At 40.3% G+C, this 25,976-nt stretch overlaps 1 protein-coding gene across 1 annotated transcript in view; it reads right to left on the bottom strand.

The window, feature by feature from the left end:
* The window catches only part of PITPNM3 (PITPNM family member 3), a 762,997-nt gene that overhangs the window by 378,178 nt on the left and 358,843 nt on the right, over nucleotides 1-25,976 (bottom strand). Inside the window, exon 3 of the mRNA XM_040338476.1 lies at nucleotides 92-199. Coding sequence (XP_040194410.1) covers nucleotides 92-199 — 108 coding nt within the window. The remainder of the gene's footprint in view (nucleotides 1-91; nucleotides 200-25,976) is intronic.

Below are 25,976 nucleotides of genomic sequence, written 5' to 3' on the forward strand. Positions count from 1 at the left end.
GCAGCCCCAAAATCTCTTCAAATCGTATAAAATGAACATATAAGCAGATGTAATGCGGGCTTTAAGTGTTGTATTTAGTAATAATTCTTACCTGGATTCTCTTCTAGCTTTCCAATGGTTTCAATTTGTTCCACCAAGTCATTTGAATTCCATTGACTCATTCCAATAAGTATTGCATTTTTTCCTTCAACAACTTCCTCTGCAATGATCAATTAAAAAAAACACATCAGTGATCAGTGGGAGTGGTCAAGGTATATGCGTGTCTTAAAGAAAACATGTTATGAAAGAAATACGGAGTCTAGACTTGGCTTAATTTAGTTTTTGGCTTCACTGTACTAAGTGGAGTGGTTATCTGTTTCCTACCAATGCCAGTGCTTGATTGTTCCTGACAAACACAAGTAAAAGGTGCAAAACACTTGGGCTAGATTCAAGTAGCCCGCCGTAAGTTTGTGCGGGCGTAGTGTATGTTATTTACGCTACGCCGCCGCAACTTACACGGGCAAGTGCAGTATTCACAAAGCACTTGCTCTGTAAGTTGCAGTGGCGTAGCGTAAATGGGGCGGCATGAGCGCGCCTAATTCAAATGAGTATGAGGGGGGCGTGTTTTATGTAAATGGGTGGTGACCCGACGTGATTGAAATTTTTCCTGAACGGCGCATGCGCCGTCCGTGGAATTTCCCAGTGTGCATTGCTCCAAAGTACGCCGCAAGGACGTCATTGGTTTCGACGTGAACGTAAATTACGTCCAGCCCTATCCGCGAACGACTTACGCAAACGACATAAAAATTTCAAAATTCGACGCGGGAACGACGTCCATACTTAACATTGCATACGCCTCATAATAGCAGGAGCAACCTTACGCCGAAAAAGCCTAACGTAAACGACGTAAAAAAATAGCGCCGGACGTGCGTAAATTTGTGAATCGGGGTATCTAGGTCATTTGCATATTCTATGCCGAAAACGGCAGAAGCGCCACCTAGCGGTCAGCGTAAATATGCACCCTAAGATACTTAGGCTAATGTCGACGTATCTTGCTTTCTGAATACAGAAAAAAGATACGCCAGCACAGCTTTGAATTTACACGGCGTATCTATAGATACGCCAGCGTAAATTAATGCTGAATCTAGCCCTTGGAGTTCTATTGTAACCAAATAGACATGTGCAATTTGTTTAGTTCCAAATTCGTTTTTTATTTAGACAAAATTACGGAAATTCAGAAATCTGAAAATTCCAAAACACTAAAATTCAGAAATACAAAAATAGGAATAAATTCAAAAGAACGAAAATCCGAAAATTAGAACTAAGGGCCAGATTCAGGTAGAATTCCGGCGGCGTAACGTATTGCATTTACGTTACACCGCCGCAAGTTTTACGGGCAAGTGCTTGATTCACAAGCCAGAAGCCGTCGTATCTTGGTTTGAGAATTCAAACTAAAGATACGACACAGCAAATTTGAAAGTATCAGCAGATACTCCGGCGTACTTCTTCTGTGAATCTGGCCCTAAATTCCGACAATTCAAAAACTCGAAAATCTGAAATAACTAACAATAACTTAACTATTAAATTATAGGTATTGGAATTTCCTTTCAAATTTGCCTGTTAGTGAACGTAACGAATAAAAGTTTTTCCGAAGTTAAGAATTATCAGTAATAAGGAATGGGCAAGTAACAAATTGATAATAATAAATAACAATAATAATAATAATAATAATAATAATAAAAAAAAATGGGTATTATTATTATTTATTATTATTTTGTTCTGTTCCATTTGTTTAGATGCAGCATTCTTTATTTCGGATAATTTGTAACTTCAGATAAATTCGTATTCGTTACGTTCACTAACAGTCAAATTTGAAAGGCAATTCCAATACCTACAATTTAATAGTTAGCTATTATTAGTTAGTTATTATTTAGAATTTTGGGATTTTTGTTCTTTCAAATTTTCGGGATTTCCTTTCTTATTTTCGGATTTTTAAATTTTCAGGATTGCGAATTTCTGAATTAGGAATTTTTGAATATTTGAATTTACGCATTATGAATTTTTGAATTTACGAATTTTGGAATTTCTGAATTTTTGAATTTTCAGATTTACGAATTTACGAACTACAAATTTTCAAATTAACAAATTTTCTAATTTACAAAAAAACAAATGAAACGAAAAAACTAATTTTTCGACAGTGCACATGTCAAATAGTCCATAAAATATAAAGCTGTCAAAAGATAGTCCAAACAGATTGCTGCCACCACATACTGATTTATGAATATTTATCAGAACCCAGCCAATCCCTGGGAGGTGCCCAGAAGGTAGCTGGGGAGGTAATAAATGTTTGGGAGACCTGTTCAGAGTGTTCTTGTCCTGGGGCTCCTACATATGGCATTTCTATGGCTGTCTTACTGTTTGATTCTGTTATGCTTTCTGAACTGGCTCTCTTGTTTACTGAGGACTGTACCTTCCACCCAGAGTAGATGGAAGGGCTCAAGACAGCCTTTGCACCAGATGAGGTCCCGGAGCTGCGCCCTCAGTCACCTCTCATTATCTGCCAGCTACATCCTCACCTGCCTCAGCCCTCAGGAACTGAGGAAGCATAGCTATCTAGAATCACTCCACAAAGGAAACATTGTGAGCAGCTGGCCTTGAGTATCAGGATCTGCGGCACTGGCTTTATCGACCTGTGTGCCGAAAATGAAAAAAAGTCCCTCTTCTTGGTCCCTCATCTTGAGCCCCTCTGTTAGACCTCACAAATAGAGGACATGGAGGACTACAGAAGGGAAGAGATACGAGAGTATATAAGTGAGTCATCAATGCCTACCCTATCGGAAGCAATTATAGCAGAAATGGAACTTCCAATTACAGTGGAAGAGTTGAGCAGAGCAATAACAGCCTTGCCGACAGGGAAAAGCCCTGGCCCAGATGGATTGACAAATACTTACTATAAAAAATTCTCTTTGGAGTTGATAAAACCGATGTGTAATTACAATCAATATAACTAATCCACTACCGCCAGAAGCCCTGTTGGCATACCTTACTGTACTTCTAAAAGAAGGAAAAGATCTGCAGAACTGTGCTAATTATAGGCCTATTTCTCTGCTCAACTCAGACACTAAACTGCTGGCCAAAATCTTGGCCCTACGACTACAAGAGCATATTGGGGCTTTAGTTCACCCAGACCAGATAGGTTTCATGAAAGAACGTGAGGCAAGGGATAACACTATCCGGGCACTCCACCTTCTTCATTGGATGCAATATGGACCTGAGAAAACCCAAAAGATTGTACTATCAATGGATGCTGAAAAAGCCTTCAATAGGTTGAATTGGGGTTTTATGAATGAAGTCTTGAGGTGTGTGGGCCTAGGAGACCGTATGATGGGATGGGTAATGGCTCTATACGCGGCCCAAGAGCAAGGGTTAAAGTACATGGCACAATATCGGACTATATTAATATACAAAATGGAACGAGACAGGGCTGCCCACTTTCACCACTAATATTTGCTTTAATATTGGAACCATTTCTTTGTAAGATTAGAAGTAAGGGGGATATAGCAGGGACATGTATTGGAGATGTGGAACATAAAGTACTAGCGTATGCGGATGACTTATTATTCTACCACCTTTCAACACCACAGACATCTTTAACAGCTTTAATGCAGGAAGTGGACAGATATGGGTATCTATCCAATTTCAAAATCAACTTTGAAAAATCAATACTTTTACCCAGTCATGTACCTCAAGAGATGGTGGGGATACTGAGGAGGTTGTACCCCTTCGTATGGAAGAAGGACTCCTTGTTCTATCTGGGGGTACACATCACCGCGGATCAATTTTTTTTATATAACCTTAACTACGTATACCTATTGGCCAGGATAGTGGGGGACTTGAAGAAATGAAAATAAAAATAAAGGAGAGTGCCGCGCTTAGGAACAGTCTGGGAATGTTAGAGGAGGGTGTAGTGTGTTGGGTAACTATTGAGTGTATAGAGACTGCTGCCCCCCCGAAGAGTGATCCCCTAGAGGACACAAAAGAGTAAAAGAAAAATGTGGGGGTTGTGGCGCTGTCTCTACTGGGGCTTAATATATCAATAAATGATAAGATGAGCTAGTGTGTGAACCAAAGGCTGGGATCAAAGCAGCACAAGTGCCCAAAAGATTCCTGGTGTAAATAAATAATGCAGTTTAACTCTCAGACATGGAGTATGCTGTGTGTAATAAACGTGACAAAATTATAAATGTGAGGTATATGTGACAGTCAGTTCCACAAGTACCCAATATAGGCACTAAATACCATCACAAGGTGCCCAGTATATGTGACAATCAGTCACAGAAATAATCAAACCAAAATGTGCCTTGAGTGAAAACCAATACAAAAAGTGAGAAAAAATAAACACTAATGCAATTAATGTATGGTGACAGATGGCCGCCTTCCAGCGTAAGCTGGATCAGGGTCGGCTGTGCACAGGTGGGCAACTCAAAAGTTGTGAATTATAAACATCAGTTAATCCAAAAGTGATAAATTCATAAAGAAATAGTTCATTAGTCCACGTAGGATGATCAAATGCAGAAAAAATCAAAAAATCAAAAATGATTATATAATACACGGTAGTGTTCGTGAGCAGGTGATTCCAATCAAGGTGAATGGTCACAAAAAACACAGTTCGTGAAAAGTTGTTTTTTTCAACTGTTTTTTGTGACCATTCACCTTGATTGGAATCACCTGCTCACGAACACTACCGTGTATTACTACCTAGAATTATCTACATACTACATACAGTCCCGATTAAAGTACCAGAAACCTTTTTTAAACAGATACGGAAGGAATTTGTAGCATTTGTGTGGAATAACAAACGACCAAGGCTGGCTTATGACATCCTGCGCAGAAGCAAGGTAGAGGGAGGAATGGGGTTGCCAGACATATCAGTATACTATAAGGCAATGTCGTTGGTCCGAATTTTGAACTGGTGTCATGACTCCTCTAATAAAATGTGGGTCCCACTAGAAAAGACAATAGCGGGGAGGAACTTGGCAGGGGCTCCTTGGATCCCGAGTATGTCAAGAGGACTCTCGAAATGGACATCTCCCCTGACCTGGAATTCTTTGTTAATATGGAATGGGTTGAACAAAAAGAGAGACTATACACCCCAGGTGTCCCCCCTGGCGCCAATGGAGGGATTCCCATGGTTTCCACCGGCGGAGCGGGGGGGATTCCTGGGGGCGTGGGGCCGGGGGGGAGATACCACATGTGGTAAATTCGCCCTGCAGGGAACCCTAGCAACCTACCTGGACTTGGTCACAGCTCTAGGGAACATACCCACAGCAGGATGGAGATATTATCAAATGACAGGATTTTTTAATAAGATGCAACCCCCACTGAGATCACTAAACTCAATTACGGTGTTTGAGGGTCAGTGTGTGCACTTGAGGGAAGCTAGGCATTTGCTGTCTCAGATGTATAGATTGATATTAGGCTCCCAAAAGAGTAAAGTACCATACTTCATCAGGGATTGGGAAAGAGAATTAAACAAGGCACTGTCAGAGGAACAAATAAAAAAAATGATTAAATCAATTTATTCTACCTCTATAAGCTCCTATGTTCAGGAAATGGCCTATAAATTTATGACACGGTGGTATAGGACACCAGTAAGGTTAAATCAGATGTACCCAGCGGTAGATGCCCGGTGTTGGAGAGGGTGCGAGCAACGGGGTACATTTCTCCACTTATGGTGGGAATGCCCCAGGATTAAAATATTCTGGGAAGCAATTGCACCGTGGGTCGAGAGGTTGACCCCTACTCCTATGGAGTTTACGCCTCTATGCTTTCTATTCCATGGAACGCCTGGCTCCATTAAAGGTTTTAGGAAGAGTATTATACCACACTTATTAAATGCAGCGAAATTATTAATCCCCAGATTTTGGAAACAGATCGCCTGCCCAACTTTAGCAGACTGGAAAAAGGAGGTCAATCGGATAATGGAAGCTGAAAGGTGGATTTAAGTAGTGAAGAACAAAAAAGGGGAATTTTTAGATGACATGGGCAGGCTCGATACAGTATGCACCTGAAATGGGCTAAAGATAGGAGAAATGAAGTGGGAAAGCAGGGGACGTAACAGATACATGAGGCCCCTAGGGTAGTCGAATAGGGTTATAGCTATGGAAGAATAAAGAGCTAGAACTATGCCCATTGACCAGAATTGATTTATTTATGTTTTTTGCGCTATAAAATATGTAAGTATATGCATATATGCATATGTGTATGAAAAAAAAAAAAGAAAAGAAAAGGGAAGGAAATTATTTTTATTATTTTTTTCTCTTCACTCACTCTTCCTTACTGATCTCCTTGGAATCTCCTTTATACAGCCTTGATAGTGTGGAGTAGGACGTCTGCCCCGAATTAGGAGAGAAGGGGAGTTCAGTTACGTTGAAATGGGGAGGGTAGGGAGGGGTAGGAGTGGGGAAATAGGAGATAGAGGTTAACACTGTCACTAAGAGGATAATATTTTTTTCTTCCCTCTCTCTTTTCACAATAGTTAATTTTGAGGGGGGGGGGGGGTAGGGGGATGTCACTTAAAGTGGGAAGGGAAGTAGGTCAGTAGGACCAATAAAAAGTACACACAGTGGAAGATTTTTTCATTATAACGCTTATTTTATATTTTTAACACCATGGCCAAGAGTGGCCTCTTATGAGGGTTTGGTAGAGGAGGGTGGGATAAATAAATTACATGGAAGTAGGTAAGGGGTTTCGCCCCTCCCTTCGTCCTTTTCCTTTTTTTTTTTATATGCACGTTGTTATTCCATTTGGGGAAATAGGCCTTGAGGGCCGACACATATAAAGATGAGTGACCATTAGTCAAACACGAGGCACATATTAATAATCACTATTACTATTTATTTAACATTTATATTAAAAAAGATGGAGGGAAAAGGGGGAAAAGAGAGAGGAAAGGAATAGACACAAAGGCCATTAGTGGCCTCTTTGGAAGTAGGATGGTGGGTCCCTCGCAGTCAGGACACTCTCTACTTTGCAGATAGGGAAAGGAGCTGTGTGTTAGTGGGTGTCCTGACTCTCCTGATTGCCCGCTCCCCCCTCAAGAGGCTTTCTCCACACCAGTGAGAAAGCCTTGCATTACTGTGTGGAGTTACAGACAGAAGAACAGGAAGTGAGGATTTCTCAGAAGAAATAAGGACATATAAAACAAAATCGAAGGATGAGGTAAGTGAAGGAGGACTGCACTAAGGTAAAGGAAGCTATTTAGGGATTTTTTTTTTTTTTTTACCTTTACAACCCCTTTAAGTGACACATGAAAAGGAAAGGTTCTGCCCGCCTGCGCATCCTTTTTGCAACAATCTGGAAAACCCACCTTTGAGATGAGTGCTTCTGACACTTACAATGCTTATAGTTGCTTCCTGTGAATAAACTTTATAAACAAAGTCAAGGCACTGCCAGGAGCAATTGAAAACCCAGACAACTGCCTTCAGTCTCTCCTACTTTCAGAAGTTACAGTGCTAAGCTAGACCCCAACAACACAACATAGAGCATCTCTGAATAGCTTGCTAATGCACTGCATTGCTTTTAGGGATGTGCCTTGGTGTATAAAGATTAGCATACTGAATGCTTCAAAAGATCAGTGGGACCATTGCAGCAAATGTTGTTTTTTCTGTGACTTATCATCACTTCTATGGTAAGTTTGGGGATCAGGCTTGTTAAACTTATGATAGATACACTTTAATAAAAAAGCCAAAGAATAATGTGCAAAAAACTATAACTCATAGCAACTAACGAAAACTGTAGTCCAAGAAGATGCCTTGCAAGACATCATTAATCTTTACACTGACATGTTAAAATGTATCTGCGGTCAAAATCTAGAATCATATATCCATTTCTACATTGTATTTCAAGCCTACTCTTGTTAAAGTGGAACTTCACTCTCTCAGTCAGCATTGACTATTTTGAATCCTTATTCTGCTAGCACTAGTAAATAGATAAGCAAGTATATAATATTTACTTGTTCTAAACAGTTTTTGTTGTATTTCTTTAGTCACCTCCTAGTTTCTATGCCTAGGCAAATTATGTCATACATCCCAGGAGTCTTCAGGAGGGGAGGAGAAGTTTTCTCAGCTAAGCGCATCCTCCTGCTTACATGTTTGCGCTAAGGGCAGATGGATTACAGGAAATGCTGTATGAATCATCTGTCCTTACTCAAGATGGCCACAGCCAGAAATGTTAGGGGGTGTTTTTCTAATGCTGTGTACACACTTTGGATTTGAGCTTTTGGTCGGATATTCCAACCGTGTGTAGGCCCCATCAGATATTTTCTGTCAGAATTTCCGACAGGAAAAATTTGAGGTCTGGTTCTCAAATTCTCAGATGGGAAAAGTTCTTGTCGCAAATTCCGATCGTCTGTATGCAATTCTGACACACCAAAATCCTACGCATGCTCAGAATCATTGTACTTCATTTTTCTCAGCTTGTCGTAGTGTTGTACGTGTTGTACGTGACCGCGTTCTTGACGGTCAGAATTTCCGTATGCAACACAAGTTTGAGCCAACATTCCGTCAGAAAAAAATCCATGGTTTTGTTGTCGGAATTTCCTATCGTGTGTATGCGGCATAAGTGATTTCTCAGCCAAATAAAGCATGGAGGCACAGATGGATGGGGGAGTTTGCTTTGAGGATTAAAAATAAGTTAAAATAGCGCTTTTGGTTTGTGGTGCTCAGATACAGTGCAGTTCCACTTCAATATGAATGATCCTGAAGTTTGTAAACTTACTTTGTGAAGATCCCTACACACTTCCTTGAATTCCATGACTCCTATTCCCTATGAGTATTCACTACTGTGTCACACATTGCACAGAGTCTGCCTTCTTAACTGCAGAGATGCTGAGAGGAGGAGTTTCAGGAGGCAGAGTCAGTGCAGGAATCACTGCTTGCAGGCAGCAAGGTACCATGGGATATATACAGAAAGTAATATCCATGCTGTGTAAAATAATTTCAGGTAAGGCTGCTTACACTAAAAATCAGCATAACTGTGCTTCAGTGCAGATATACAAAATAATAGTGAAGCACTTCAAAAAGCATAAAATGCAAAAAAACATAAAGCATAAATAAGTAATGCAATAAAGTCAAAATATTGAAGTTGAAATTCCAATGTGATGTCCAATATAGTGACAAATATCAAACAATAACACCAATTTAATGCAGCAATTCTTCATAGAAAAGATTCAGCGATCTCCTACCGCCAAGTGAATTTCAAACTCACCAAAGCGGGTAGCTGCCACCACAGCAGAAAAAATGCCTAAAACAGCATGTTGATCCAGCAAGGAACCATAACAGCATAGGGACTACAAAGAACCTCTTTGAAAGCTTCCAACTGCAGATTAATGAAGCTCACCAAGACCCAGAGAGAGTTCCATTAGTGCAGCATTTATTATTAAAAATGTGCATACAGCAGATAAAGGACAGTGAATCAATGAACTTACATCCTTAAGCCACTGTCGACCCTAAATCGAGCAGCGGTGTGACGTCAGCATGAAAATCTATTCCCTGACGAGTTTCGTCAAATGGGACATTATCAAGGTTGGACCACTTGGTGAGTTTGAAATTCACTGGGAGATCACTGAGGCACTTCTATGAAGAATTGCTGCATCAACACTGGTGTTATTGTTTGATATTTGTCACTATATTGGACATCACATTGGAATTTCAACTTCTTTTTATTACTTATTTATGCTTTATGTTTTTTGCTTTTTATGGTTTTTGAGGGGCTTCACTATTATTTTGTTTACCATGGGCTATGTATTCCTTAGAAATGAAAAACAAGATAATACGGCGCTAATATTTAAACCTGTGAAAAATATATATGTGAAATATATCTTAAAAAGTTGAATGCAAAAAAAATAAATGTAAAATAAATGACCAAAAGAATGATCAAAAATTTGATAAAAGAATTGACAATATGGTATTCAATGTGACAAATCCAACCATATAAATAAATGAAGTGACAAAGAAATAGTCCATAAAAAATCAGTGCAAATTAAGTCCAATTAAGGTGAGCATCTGTGATTAATCAGGAAAGGGATCCTCCACCAAAAAGGTCACCCAATGTGTGGGAAATGAAATCTCCTTACCAGAGACAAAGACCGGGCTTTCAACGGTCTAATTCAGCATAAGGATGTTTAAAGTCTTCCCTGAAAAGACTATTCCAGACACTGCTATGAATCACCAGTATTGATAACTCCAAAAGATAGAATCCCATTCAAATCCGCTCCAGTTAAACATTGGTGTTCATAAAAAATAAAGAATGGTAGGAAACCACATAGTGCATTACTGTGTAAACATTGAGCTTTAATAAAAACAGGTGTGCACTTACAGCAAAAACTTTGGAATCTCGCATGTGGGATATGGTATGGAAGGGATGGCGTTTCCTCAAGCCTCCGTTCGCTTCGTGTCTCCGTCCGTCGCGTGTCTCTCCCTCTAACGTGATGACGTCACTGTGGCTAAGCTCCTCCTACGCGTTTCGTCGCAATACGGACGTCTACGGGGATAGGCTGCCTGAGAAACGTGATCACGAAGCTCATTATATATAGCCTCATCCGCCATGATGGAAGAGGGCAAAATCAATACGAGCTATGGGAAAGAAAAAACGGAGCATGCACGTGTTAATGTGCGACGCATAAACGACGCTAATTGTGGGAAGGAATGTTAATATTCAGATAGATGCCATCTTGTGGACAAAGGGGAGTAAGACACGTGGACGGAAAAAACGGAGCAAAGGATACTATAGGAAACACCATCGCAGCTATCAATGACTTAACATCTCTTAATGAAAGTATGACATGCAAGGCCTGTACAACACATATCACCTCTAAACATGCACAAATACATATATGTCATGAATCCTATATGTAATTACAAGATCATAAATTTCTTGATATATTTGAATTATATTTGTATATTGAAAACATTAGAAGATCAAGAAAAAAACAAAAATATAATAAAAATATTAAAAATATGTTAAAAACATTGTTAAAAAGATTTTATAAAAAAGATGGACATAAAAATATGAACATAAAAAATGTGGACGGGAACAAAAACTAAGCATTATTTAAAAAACAATTAATGTCCCAATCCACATTTAACCCATGAGGCCTATATGATCGCATATTGAAAATCCAGCGGGTCTCAAGCTGGGAGATAGTGCGCACTTTATTTGTACCCCTCCAGTGTGGACGTAATTTTTCCATAGGTAGAAACAATGTACCATCAATACTTTGGGCGTGATGCTTCGCATAATGTTTAGATAAATTATGTTTAGAGAATCCTCTACCTATATTACCTACATGTTCATTTAATCTAATATTAACAGCTCGTTTGGTTCGTCCTATGTATTGTTTTTTACAGGGACACTGTATTAAGTAGACCACATGGTCACTTGTACAGGTAATAAATGTCTCAATGTCATAAATCTTAAGAGTCTGAGTAGATTGAAAAGTAGTAAGCTTACGTCCCTGAAATGCATTAATTTTGCAAATATTGCATTTTCGACATGGATAAAAACCCTTCATTTCTTGAAAGAAATTTACTACTTTAGGAGGATCTATTATATTTGGGGCAACCTTTAAACGTAATGATGGTGCTCCTCTGAAAATTACTATGGGTTTCTCTGGAATGATCGATCCCAATATCTGATCATTCTTTAAAACACCCCAATGTTTTCTTAAGATCTTTTTTACAGAGAAGTGTTGGTCAGAGAACCCAGTAATTAAAGCGAAGCTGAAAAAATCTTTATTATCAGTATCTGTCTTTTTTGTGGTTAAAAGCTGATCTCTATTTAAAGTACTGACAGTCAAAATAGTTTCATCAATACTGTCTTCTTTATAGCCTTTATCTAAGAATTTCTTCTTTAGAATTTGGGCCTGTTGTTGAAAATCATGTAGGGAGGTACAATTGCGTCTAATTCTCTGGAATTGTCCCTTTGGGACAGCCTTAAGCCATTGTGAATGATGGCAGCTCGTAGTAGGGATGTATGCATTGCGATCAGTTTCTTTAAAATGGGTCATAGTAGTTAATGTCTCATCTTTAGCAATGATAATAAGATCCAAAAAATTAATTGTGGATGCACTAATATCATATTTTAAAAAAATTCCTCGATCATTAATATTTAGGCTGGATAAAAAACTATCAAGGGATGGGGTATCACCCTCCCAGATCACCAAAATGTCATCAATGTAACGTTTCCACAATTTGAGTTGACTTGGAGGGTTGACATCAATGACTTCTTTTTCCCAGAAGGACATGAACAGGTTTGCCACACTAGGGGCAAACTTGGCGCCCATTGCTACTCCGCATTTCTGTAAATAATAATCACCACCAAACCAAAAATAATTATGGCTGGTTGCAAACACCAAAAGGTTAGCAATAAAATCTCTTTGAATAACTGAAAGTGACTTATCTTGCTGTAAGTAAAAACGGACCGCCTCTAGGCCATGATGGTGTGAAATGACCGTGTACAATGAATTTACATCAGCAGTAGCTAATAAAAATCCATTCTTCCATTCACAATCTTTTAGTAAATTGATAACCTGGGTGGTATCACGTAAATAGGATGGAGTGGAGATAACCAATGGCTGTAAGAACTCATCTATATATTTGCCGATACGTGCCGTTATAGAGTCTAAACCACTTATGATCGGACGACCCGGTGGATTGGTGGTACTTTTATGCACCTTAGGCAGGTAATATATCACTGGTACTCTCGGTGCTGATGGAATTAAGTGAGCTTTTTCTTTTTTATTTAAAACACCCAGTGAGAAACCTTCATTTATTAAGGCCTGGAGTTCTTTCCTATATTTTACTGTTGGATTGTTGGCTAAAAGGCTGTAAGTGGTGGTGTCAGACAAAAGCCTATGCATTTCAGCTATGTAATCGCTTTTGTCCAAGACCACCACTCCACCACCCTTATCCGCTGGACGTACAACCAGATCATTACGTTTACAGATTTGTTTCAGTTGACTTTGAAATTCAAATGTATTTCTAGATCTGGGAACTTTCAGGTCCGCTATATCCTTTAAAACAAGCTCCTTAAAAGTCTGTAAGGAAGGTGAAATAAAACCTGGTGGGTTATATAAAGAAGCATTTGCCAATTTGGTGTGTCTGGTTGGAACCACAACATCACCAATCGGCTCACTACTTGCTGATGGTAGAGAACCTGCTGGTGCACTACATATGTAACCCGATTTTGGTCTCTAACTCCCATAGGGTTAAGAAGAAAATGCCTCTTAATGTTCAGTTTTCTAATTAGTTTGTGGGCATCTATGAAGGTCTCGAATTTGTCAAGAGTTCGTGGGGGAGCAAACTTTAAACCTTGACTGAGTAGGGCCTGCTCACCCTGTGAAAGTTGGGCCGAACTAAGATTAAAGACTCCTGAAATATTTATCTCTTTCTTTTCTTTGGTCCTGACCCTCCTCCCCCCTCTGACACCCCTCTTTCTTCGTGAGGCCTTTTTGGTCTGATGTTGTCCATGGGAAAAAAACGAGGTGACTGGTTCCTTTCATGCACTTGGGGTGTGTCATATTCACGTCTGAACCTTCTTGAATGATCCAAATATTCTTCAGGGTGTCTAAAGGTGCTAGATTCATCCACTGCGTCACTACCCCCATAATGCATAAGGGGGGCGAATCTGTTTTGGATTGGAACATGGTTATTCCTAGGGGTATATCCATAATTCCGACCATTATGGTGCACCCCTCGTGTATCATGATGATCACGATCACGGCCAGAGTGAGTATACCCTTGGTAGCCTCTCAGTGGGGAATCATAAGCACCCTCATGGCTCACATGACCATAGAGGCCACGGTCATCGTCATAATACGAAGGCCTCCTCCTGCGAGGTGGATGATGGTTTACACCTCCCCCATATTGACCCTCAAGTGTTTCTACCCGGGGTCTTAGTTTTTTTGATCTATTATGACCTTTTTTAGGTTTCACCGAGGTGTAGCCATTAGTGTGGGGGACGTTAGTGTGACCAGTTCCTCTTATACTGGAATTTGCACCAGAGCAGGATGGAATTTGTGTCGGAATAATGCCTTCTTGAGTAGCATTAATCTGATGGGACATAGAACCCGAGACAACTTCCATAGTTTCATCTATCTTAGCCTGCCATTTGAATACTAATTTATTGGAATAGTCAACAGAATCCCTGTTATACTTTTTCTTTTTCTTCAGTTTTTGTTCTTGATCCTCTTTTTCTAAAAAGATTTTCAGAGAGTTAGATTTAGTTTTATAAATTTCATCTTCTTTAAACGGAGTAAGCTTCTCATTAAGTTTGATCACCTCTTCATTGAGTGATCTTAATTTCCCCCGTTTTTTATCGATTAAAAATTGTAGGAATTTTACACCAATACCATTAAAATAAGAGAACCAACCATCTAAGTCAGTTTCCCCCTTTTGAGGGCTTACTTCCCATCTCAGACTGCGGGGGACCATTTTTTGACTAACATATTGCTCAAGATATGCTATGTCCCATCCTGTGTGCAATTCTGAGACTAGAAGGTTTTTTAATCTGACAAAAATTCCTCCAATCTCATCTGATTGTTCTTCTACATCGTCAAACACTCCTTCAAGATTAATGTTAAACTGTGAGCGAAAATCAAAAATGTCCATGATGGATCGAAAGCAGCAATGTTATGGTATACAACAAAATATGGAAAGGGATTTCTCTGTATAGACAGAAAAAAACACTGCGCTATCGTGTAAATAAATTAACAGTGAAAAAAAATATTAATTTCTGTGAAAAGCTGCCAGTATTAATACTAAAATACCATAGTAAACAAAGAAACAAAAAACAAGATAATACGGCGCTAATATTTAAACCTGTGAAAAATATATATGTGAAATATATCTTAAAAAGTTGAATGCAAAAAAAAATAAATGTAAAATAAATGACCAAAAGAATGATCAAAAATTTGATAAAAGAATTGACAATATGGTATTCAATGTGACAAATCCAACCATATAAATAAATGAAGTGACAAAGAAATAGTCCATAAAAAATCAGTGCAAATTAAGTCCAATTAAGGTGAGCATCTGTGATTAATCAGGAAAGGGATCCTCCACCAAAAAGGTCACCCAATGTGTGGGAAATGAAATCTCCTTACCAGAGACAAAGACCGGGCTTTCAACGGTCTAATTCAGCATAAGGATGTTTAAAGTCTTCCCTGAAAAGACTATTCCAGACACTGCTATGAATCACCAGTATTGATAACTCCAAAAGATAGAATCCCATTCAAATCCGCTCCAGTTAAACATTGGTGTTCATAAAAAATAAAGAATGGTAGGAAACCACATAGTGCATTACTGTGTAAACATTGAGCTTTAATAAAAACAGGTGTGCACTTACAGCAAAAACTTTGGAATCTCGCATGTGGGATATGGTATGGAAGGGATGGCGTTTCCTCAAGCCTCCGTTCGCTTCGTGTCTCCGTCCGTCGCGTGTCTCTCCCTCTAACGTGATGACGTCACTGTGGCTAAGCTCCTCCTACGCGTTTCGTCGCAATACGGACGTCTACGGGGATAGGCTGCCTGAGAAACGTGATCACGAAGCTCATTATATATAGCCTCATCCGCCATGATGGAAGAGGGCAAAATCAATACGAGCTATGGGAAAGAAAAAACGGAGCGTGCACGTGTTAATGTGCGACGCATAAACGACGCTAATTGTGGGAAGGAATGTTAATATTCAGATAGATGCCATCTTGTGGACAAAGGGGAGTAAGACACGTGGACGGAAAAAACGGAGCAAAGGATACTATAGGAAACACCATCGCAGCTATCAATGACTTAACATCTCTTAATGAAAGTATGACATGCAAGGCCTGTACAACACATATCACCTCTAAACATGCACAAATACATATATGTCATGAATCCTATATGTAATTACAAGATCATAAATTTCTTGATATATTTGAATTATATTTGTATATTGAAAACATTAGAAGATCAAGAAAAAAACAAAAATATAATAAAAATATTAAAAATATGTTAAAAACATTGTTAAAAAGATTTTATAAAAAAGATGGACATAAAAATATGAACATAAAAAATGTGGACGGGAACAAAAACTAAGCATTATTTAAAAAACAATTAATGTCCCAATCCACATTTAACCCATGAGGCCTATATGATCGCATATTGAAAATCCAGCGGGTCTCAAGCTGGGAGATAGTGCGCACTTTATTTGTACCCCTCCAGTGTGGACGTAATTTTTCCATAGGTAGAAACAATGTACCATCAATACTTTGGGCGTGATGCTTCGCATAATGTTTAGATAAATTATGTTTAGAGAATTTCCCAGAAGGACATGAACAGGTTTGCCACACTAGGGGCAAACTTGGCGCCCATTGCTACTCCGCATTTCTGTAAATAATAATCACCACCAAACCAAAAATAATTATGGCTGGTTGCAAACACCAAAAGGTTAGCAATAAAATCTCTTTGAATAACTGAAAGTGACTTATCTTGCTGTAAGTAAAAACGGACCGCCTCTAGGCCATGATGGTGTGAAATGACCGTGTACAATGAATTTACATCAGCAGTAGCTAATAAAAATCCATTCTTCCATTCACAATCTTTTAGTAAATTGATAACCTGGGTGGTATCACGTAAATAGGATGGAGTGGAGATAACCAATGGCTGTAAGAACTCATCTATATATTTGCCGATACGTGCCGTTATAGAGTCTAAACCACTTATGATCGGACGACCCGGTGGATTGGTGGTACTTTTATGCACCTTAGGCAGGTAATATATCACTGGTACTCTCGGTGCTGATGGAATTAAGTGAGCTTTTTCTTTTTTATTTAAAACACCCAGTGAGAAACCTTCATTTATTAAGGCCTGGAGTTCTTTCCTATATTTTACTGTTGGATTGTTGGCTAAAAGGCTGTAAGTGGTGGTGTCAGACAAAAGCCTATGCATTTCAGCTATGTAATCGCTTTTGTCCAAGACCACCACTCCACCACCCTTATCCGCTGGACGTACAATTATTTTTTTTCACTGTTAATTTATTTACACGATAGCGCAGTGTTTTTTTCTGTCTATACAGAGAAATCCCTTTCCATTCCTTAGAAATGGAAAGTAAGCAGCAGAGGAAAAGTTGCAAAGCATGCAAGGAATCCAGGAGGTTGTGGAAAGAGATGGCCAGCAGACAGACAGAACTCACAACATGAAAGGAGATTTTCTTATTGGCTTATATTGGATTGTCAAAAAATAACTTTTGTTTGTATTGTTATTAGACTGCTGATGTTATAAAATGAAAGTGCGTGCTGTGACTATAGGGCCATATCCTCAAAAGAGATACGACGGCGTATCTACTGATACGCCGTCGTATCTCTGTTTCTAACTATGCGACTGATTCTTAGAATCAGTTACGCATAGCTAGCCCTAAGATCCGACAGGTGTAATTGAATTACACTGTCGGATCTTAAGGATGCAATTCTAGGCCGGCCGCTAGGTGGCGAGGCCATTGCGGCCGGCGTAGAATATGCAAATGAAGACTTACGGCGATCCCCGAACGTCCCGAACGGCCCTTCGATCTAAATCTACGTCGTTTCCGTCGAGTTACATCGCGTAAAACTAGGGCTGAGTCCTATTTGACTAAGCCATGGTAAGTATGGCCGTCGTTCCCGCGTCGAAATTTAAACCTCAACGTCGTTTGCGTAAGACGTCCGTGAATGGCGCTGGACGCCATTTACGTTAACGTCTAAGCAAATGACGTTGGTGCGACGTCGGTTAGCGCAATGCACGTCGGGTAATTTACCCGACGGAGCATGCGCAGTACGTCCGGCGCGGGAGCGCGCATAATTTAAATGGGACTCGCCCAATTAGATTGGGCACGCCTTGCGCCGGACGGATTTAAGTTACACCGCTGCACATTTCCAGGTAAGTGCTTTGTGGATTGGGCACTAACTTGGGAAATTTGCGGCCGTGTAACTTAAATGAAAAAAGTTAAGTTGCGCCGCCTGGCTGTGGATCTGGCCCATAGATCTTTAGGTAAGCCTAATTGTATCTTCAAAATAAAAAGCATACATTGCAAATACTGTATATGTTAGGCAGTGTTTAGTTACACATTACTGCCCAATCAGATGATCACAATTTGTTAAGATTGTAATTCACGTTGATACATATCCGTAGTAATCCTAAATCCTTTGTTTCTGATAGAGCTTGTAGAAGTCATTATTTTTGTTCAGCACCATAAACAGCTTATGTAGTCTGCCTTGCTCTTTGTCGGAATCTATTTTAATCCGCAGCTTGTTGGTAAACACGGCTGCATTAACCTTCGCTTAACAATATTTCTATTCACAGCAGCCCGGCACCATAAAGCAGGAACAGACAAGCTGTAATAGCTCTGCTATTGGTGGTGCAAATTAGATATGTTAAAGCAACCTGCAAACAGCATATTTTAGCAGAAGAGTCAATAAGGCGCTGTGGCATCTTTAACAGACCAGCTAGAGCAGTAATGTGAATGGACGGACATGCTACTTTTGTCAAAATCTTCCGGTTGCTATGGTGACATTTCAAAGCCTGCAGCAAATACCCATGCGGTGAGAGACTGCGTTGGTTCCAAAGGATACGGTCAAGACTAAATCCAATAATAGCTGCTTGTTACGAGGACAATAATGAACAGATTTCACAGCGATTCTCTGCAACCTCTTCCCCTCTGTGCAAAAAAGAGGGCTAATAATATTAATTAGAAAATGTGGAGATTATGATAGACTACACAGGGTATGTGATCTAGAAGTACTTATGTAAGCTTGTTTGATGATGTTCTGCATGCTGGGAGATCTGGTTCAACGACAGTTAGGAGCTACCAGATCTTCAGCCCTGCAAGTCAAGTGTGGTTCAAATTTAGAGCAGCACAACATAACATAACTTATTAAAGAGCACAAGACTTCAACATATCTAAGGAATGAGTTTACAGTATATTGTCAAAAGTATAAAGTAATAAAATAGTGTTAAAGAATTTTGTCAATAGTATCTTTATTTTGTGTGTCACTTAAAGGGGTTGTAAAGGTATTTTTTTCCCCCTAAATAGCTTCCTTTACCTTAGTGGAGTCCTCCTTCACTTACCTCATCCTTCGATTTTGCTTTTAAATGTCCTTATTTCTTCTGAGAAATCCTCACTTCCTGTTCTTCTGTCCGTAACTCCACACAGTAATGCAAGGCTTTCTCCTTGGTGTGGAGAAAGCCTCTTGAGGGGGGAAGGGGCAAGCAGGAGTGTCAGGACGCCCACTAACACACAGCTCATTTCTCTGTCTGCAAAGTAGAGAGCGTCCTGACCCTCCTGCTCGCCCCCTCCCCCCTCAAGAGGCTTTCTCCACAACAGGGAGAAAGCCTTGCATTACTGTGTGGAGTTACAGACAGAAGAACAGGAAGTGAGGATTTCTCAGAAGAAATAAGGACATTTAAAAGCAAAATCGAAGGATGAGGTAAGTGAAGGAGGAAGCTATTTAGGGAATGTTTTTTTACCTTTACAACCCCTTAGCGGTATCCCCGAGCGTGACTCGGGGTGGTTTTTCCATGCTACTATCGGTATCCCAGAGTCAGCAGCGCCGCTTACCTGCTCGCAGCATCCACAGACAAAGTTACTTACCTTGTTCCTGGATCCTGCGATGCATCCCCGCTGTGTGAGCGAGCGGTCCTCGCTCAATTCACAGTGTCCCCGTGTGCCGCCGATCTCCATTCCCTGCGACGTTACGACGCACGGGGGCGGAGAACGGCGCCAAATTAAAAAAAGTAAACAAACACATTACATACAGTATACTGTAATCCAGTGGCGGCTTGTCCATAGGGGCGCCCGGGCGCCGCCCCCCTTCCCACAGTCAGTAAAAAAAAAAAAAAAAAAATATATTTTTTTTTTAAATCTGTCCCTTTAAGAATTTTTTTTTTCCCAAAAAAGGGCCTTATGGGCTCTATGTCCGCGCGCCGGACGCCGGGAACAGTCCTGTAGGAGTAGCGCCACGTCTGTGCAATCACGGGATTGCAGACGCGGCGCTACATTGGCACAAAAAATATGCCTTTGTGGCGCTCTCCATCGCGCCATTTGCTTCCGGCGCGATGGAGTGTATAGTTATGGCCGGGCGGGTGCATACACTGTCTGTGTGCACCCGCCCGTCTCTGTGCTCGTTCCGACGTCACTTGAAAAACAGGAAGTGACGTCGGGGCAGCTCGAGCTCAGTGCGCCCGACCGTGGACGAGGTAAGCTTGCCTGTCTCTACTTCGGCGGCCGCTTCACAGCTGCATCCAACCCCTCCCGCGATTTCCACAAAGTATTTTCTTATTGGCCGGCCGGCCCCCCCTTCCCCCCCCCCCCCCCCGCTTATTCAAAGTTTTTTTTCAATTGATTATTCGGCGGCCCCCCCCCCCCCCCGCTTATTCAAAGGCTTTTTATTGCATTTAATATTCGTCATTTTTTTTATCTAATATTCGGCGGCTGGCATCCACCCTCCACCCCCCCTGCTTAATCCAATTTCTTTTTTATATACAATGCCAGGCAACAACCCCCCCCCCCCCCCCCCCCAATTAATGTTTTTTTTTATTTAATATTAGTTAAATATATTAAGCTTATTAACAGTTTATTTTTTATATTTGATTCAATTTAGCATTAAGTATAAAAAAAGTTTTTTTTTTAATAACTGGGGGGGAGGGGGGGGGGGTGGTCTGGTGGGGTAGTGTTACCGCCCGCTGTAGTGTTACTTGTGCTGTAATGAATTTTTACATAGAAAATAAATGTTGTTAATAAATGGGTAAATGAATTATAAAAAAAAGATTTTTCCAATAACGGTTATTAAAAAAATCTTTTTTTTATAATTCATTTACCCATTTATTAACAACATTTCTTTTCTATGTAAAAATTCATTACAGCACAAATAGCGGGCGGTAACACTACCCCACCAGACCAAGTATAAAAAACTTTTTTTATACTTAATGTGCAGGGAAAATATCGGCCGTCAACACCACCCCACCCCCCGCTTGCAAATTGTCCTGCGACTTGGGACTGGAAAGTTGCAGGATAAGTTGGACCCGATGATTTCCAATGAGAACTGTTCATATCTGTGCAACTTTGAAGTAGTTCCTGCATTACTTTTGTCCCACTTTGATGTGACTTGAGGTCCATAGACCTCCAGAATACATAGGCATTGCTTCAAGTCGCTGCAAAATCGCACCAAAAAATTGTGGCAGAATCTTGCGACTTTCAGGCTAATGCAGTCTGAAAGTTGCACAATTCTACTGCAATTCTGATGTGACTTAAAGCAATGCCTGTGTATTCTGGAGGTCTATGGACCTCAAGTTGCATCAAAGTGGGACCAAAGTAATGCAGGGACTACTTTGAAGTCGCACAGATATGAACGGTTCTCATTGGAAATCATGGGGTACGACTTGTCATGCAACATTTAAGTCCCAAGTCGCAGGACAAGTAATTCCTGCAGTCTCTGGTAATCTTGTGCAGTATGTCCGCAGTCTCTGGTAATCTCCTGCAGTATGTCCGCAGTCTCTGGTAATCTTGTGCAGTATGTCCGCAGTCTCTGGTAATCTTGTGTAGTATGTCCGCAGTCTCTGGTAATCTTGTGTAGTATGTCCGCAGTCTCTGGTAATCTTTTGCAGTATGTTCGCAGTCTCTGGTAATCTCCTGCAGTATGTCCGCAGTCTCTGGTAATCTCCTGCAGTATGTCTGCAGTCTCTGGTAATCTTGTGCAGTATGTCCGCAGTCTCTGGTAATCCTGTGCAGTATGTCCGCAGTCTCTGGTAATCTCCTGCAGTATGTCCGCAGTCTCTGGTAATCTCCTGCAGTATGTCCGCAGTCTCTGGTAATCTCCTGCTGTATGTCCGCAGTCTCTGGTAATCTTTTGCAGTATGTCCGCAGTCTCTGGTAATCTCCTGCAGTATGTCCGCAGTCTCTGGTAATCTCCTGCAGTATGTCCGCAGTATGTCCGCAGTCTCTGGTAATCTTCTGCAGTATGTCCGCAGTCTCTGGTACTCTTGTGCAGTATGTCCGCAGTCTCTGGTAATCTTGTGCAGTATGTCCGCAGTCTCTGGTAATCATGTGCAGTATGTCCGCAGTCTCTGGTAATCCTGTGCAGTATGTCCGCAGTCTCTGGTAATCCTGTGCAGTATGTCCGCAGTCTCTGGTAATCCTGTGCAGTATGTCCGCAGTCTCTGGTAATCCTGTGCAGTATGTCCGCAGTCTCTGGTAATCCTGTGCAGTATGTCCGCAGTCTCTGGTAATCCTGTGCAGTATGTCCGCAGTCTCTGGTAATCCTGTGCAGTATGTCCGCAGTCTCTGGTAATCTCCTGCCCATTTCGAGTACTTCATTACTAACAGTGTCATATTTTAGTTTGTTTGCACCGATCTGTAAGGCTGCGCTATATACCATGATTTGTGATGCTGGGGCTATATACTCTGTGCTGTGACACTGAGCTGTATACTCCTGACATTGAGTGGAATACAGGGGACGGAGTGGTGGATTCTATAAGGGGTGTGGCTTATGAGAAGTGGGAGGGACCAAATGTGGAAGGGCGGGGTATTGCGCCCCCCCATCATAAAACTTCACCAGCCGCCACTGCTACAGTTATAGATTACAGTACTGTATGTAAAAAATACACATCCCCCTTGTCCCTAGTGGTCTGCCCAGTGCCCTACATGTTCTTTTATATAATAAAAACTGTTCTTTCTGACTGCAAACTGTAGATTGTCAATAGCAACCAAAAGTGTCCCTTTATGTAAAAAAATGGTTTTAGAGCAGCTAGAAAACAGCGATAATAAATTATAATCACTTGCAGAATTGTGCGATAGCGATTTGTGGGGAAATTCATCATAAAAAAATAAAAGTAATGACAGCGACAATTCTGCAACTGAGCACATTTCAGTGATTTTGAGTTGATTACATTATTGAATAATTTTTATTACAATTATATTATTATTTGTTATAATTATTTATAATTATTTATTATATTATAATTTATCATTTTGTTTTTAAAACAAATTCATACCCGGGATGCCTACTAGACTCTTGTTTGGTCAGATTTAAATGAGTTATTCCTAAGAATTGCAGGCCTACAGTATAAAACGCCAAATTTCCTTGCAAAATAATTGTACCGCTTTTGGTACGTAATTCCAGACAGAATCATACCGCCAGGGAGGTTAAGAAGGATGGGCTAAAGTGCCAAGTGACGTGGGTTTGGATCTCTGCTCTAAACGTATGGGGAAGGGTGATAGGTGTGTGGTCAGAATATGTTTAGGGTAAGATAAATGCATCAAGGATGGGAAGAGTTGTTCCTGTAAAATATAATTGAACAGTCCTAAAGGAAAGGTTTTAAATGTGTTTGAAATGTAAGTGGGGGACAACCAAATTCCCATTGAAACCGTCTACTAATAGGTCAATAGCCAAGTTGAAATGGCACCTCAGAATGATGGAATCAAATGTAAAGTATTGGGGTCTAGAAAGAATGTGCTTAAGGGCCTGTAGCTGTATAGTTTGGTAGGTAAATGCTTGCTAGCCTAGCATGACTGGTTTGTTATCCAAAGATTCACCAAGAAATGAAAACCTTCCCATGTTGTCTTTAAAGTCAGCAAGAAAAAACACATTTTGACAGTAGATTAAAAATTTAAAGGTGGGCCTGAGATATTATATGCCCTAGGAAAGGAGTGATTAGTAAATGTAAGAATATTGTTCCTCTTGAAATAGGTTTCTTATACAAAAACTTTGCAGTTTTGTTTTTGTTTGTTATTTTGACTTATGTTCATAGACCTTTTTTTCTGGGATATCCAAACCTTTGCCATTTATGAATAGGAGGTGACAAGTTCAGCTCATAGAGGCCCATTTTTACAAGAATAAACCAGGACAGGGCAAGATAACAGAGGTGTGGGTAGGGGTAGTTAAAGAAGGGGATCTAGGATTATGGAGATATAAAGGGTTGTGAGGGAAGGAAAATTTCAAATTGCGACAGGAAAAGGAAGAGGGGAGAGAGGACATATAACAGAAAAAGGGAAGAGGTGGAAAAAGCTTAAAAGAAAATGGTGTAGAACTAGAAGCAGAAAGGTGAAAGTTATTGAAAGAATATAGGGAAAAGAGAAGGTACAATAATTTGGTATTAGATAAGAGTATGGGGGAAAGAGAGGGGAGATACAGAGGTAAGACAGATAGAGATAGAAGCAGGAAAGTAACAGATGCTCAAACTGAGGGACACTACTGTACTGGTATTTTAGTCAAACACTTGAAAAGAGACACTGAAAAAGGCTGTGGTGTGTGGGGGCATCCTGTATCCACAAGGTCCAGTGGTGGATTAAGTTTTGGGTTTAGTAGGAGGTCAAAAAACACTCCTCCTTTACACCACCAAGGGATTACAAAGTATACTAACAATAAAATTGCGGCATGGTATTTAAACATTAATCTACATGGACAGCAAGAGAACAGAGGTCCTGGCGTTATCTGTATCTGTAGCACCTACTGGAGGCTTAATCAGAGATGTCAAACTCAATTTCATCGCGGGCCGCATCAGCATTATGATTGTTCTCAAAAGGGCCGGTTGTATCTGTAAGATTAGATGCCCAGCGCATCCCCTCCCCTTACATTAGATGTCAATAGCCAACCCACCATCAGAAGTTGAGTCCCCCACTCTCCCTTACATCACAGTGCACCCCCTTTCCTTATGCTGCTGCTGGGAAGAAGCTGGTTGCATTGCTTGAAAGCAGAAAGTAGGGTTCTGGAGGAGGACCAGAGGGCAGAGGTGCGACACCTGTGTTGTAGACAGTATCAGTTTTGGAAACACTAAATAAGTATCAACAGGGCATGCTATAAAAACACATACAGCTGTGGACAAAAGTTTTAAGAATGACACATACAGTGTATTCATTTTCACAAAGTCTGTTGCTTGAGTGTTTTTTGATCTTTTTGTCAGATGTTACTGTGGTATAATTATAAGCATTTTATAAGTGTCAAAGGCTTTTATTGACAATGACATAAAGTTTATGCAAAGAGTCAATATTTGCAGTGTTGATAGGATGCATAGGATGCATTAAGGTGAAAAAACATGAGGGTTTACAACCCCTTTAAGAACTGTGCTAAACTAGCAGTTTACCACTGGCCTCTTGGTAGCCACTGCCGATAACTTGGGTCATTTATAATAGGTATAAGATAAATATGTATTAGAAGGTCTTGAACAAAAACTGTTTCTTGAATAAAGTAAACACATTAAAATGTACATTAAAAGATGGGAAGGTAAAAGAGAAATCTAAGCAGTAGCTTTAACTTTTCTATTGCCACCCAATATTTTTTAGAACTGTTATATCTGCATTCCAAGAACTAGATGCTGCTAGGTAACAGACTGCCAAGACTAAAGCATTTAGAGATATAAAGGCACTTTGTAGATTAAATGTATGGGCATGTCTAATATCTGAAGTACATGTAAAGTAGGAGGAGAAACAAATCAAAGCAGTATGCTCAGGAAACAAAAATGTAAGATGGCATGTGGAACACTTATGAATTTCGGCAGAAGAGAAATAAAAGAGAAAGCAGTACTGTCATGGTATTGAAGATTACAATAATTTAAACAGAAGTTACTTTTGTAGTCTGAGCCACAGCAGTAGTACTGTTTAAGCGAGATATTACGTTTTAGAAAAAAGAGAGCATTGAAGAAAGAGGGTTTTGCACATACAATACACAATGGGCCAGATCCACAAAAGAGATACGACGGAGTAACTGCTGTTACTCCATCGTATCCCTTGTCCTAACTTTGGAACTGATCCACAGAAGCAGTTTTCCAAAGTTAGGCAGAAGATCCAGCATGTGTAATTGAATTACACTGCCGGATCTTAGGATGCAGTACCGCATCCGCCGCTGGGGGCATTTCGAGTCGAAATGCCGCTTCTAGTATGCAAATTAGCACTTAGGGCGATCCACAAAGCTTTTCAGCTTCGTTTTTTCGCCGTAA

Source organism: Rana temporaria, chromosome 2 (genome assembly GCF_905171775.1).
Source record: "Rana temporaria chromosome 2, aRanTem1.1, whole genome shotgun sequence".
Classification (NCBI taxonomy): domain Eukaryota; kingdom Metazoa; phylum Chordata; class Amphibia; order Anura; family Ranidae; genus Rana; species Rana temporaria.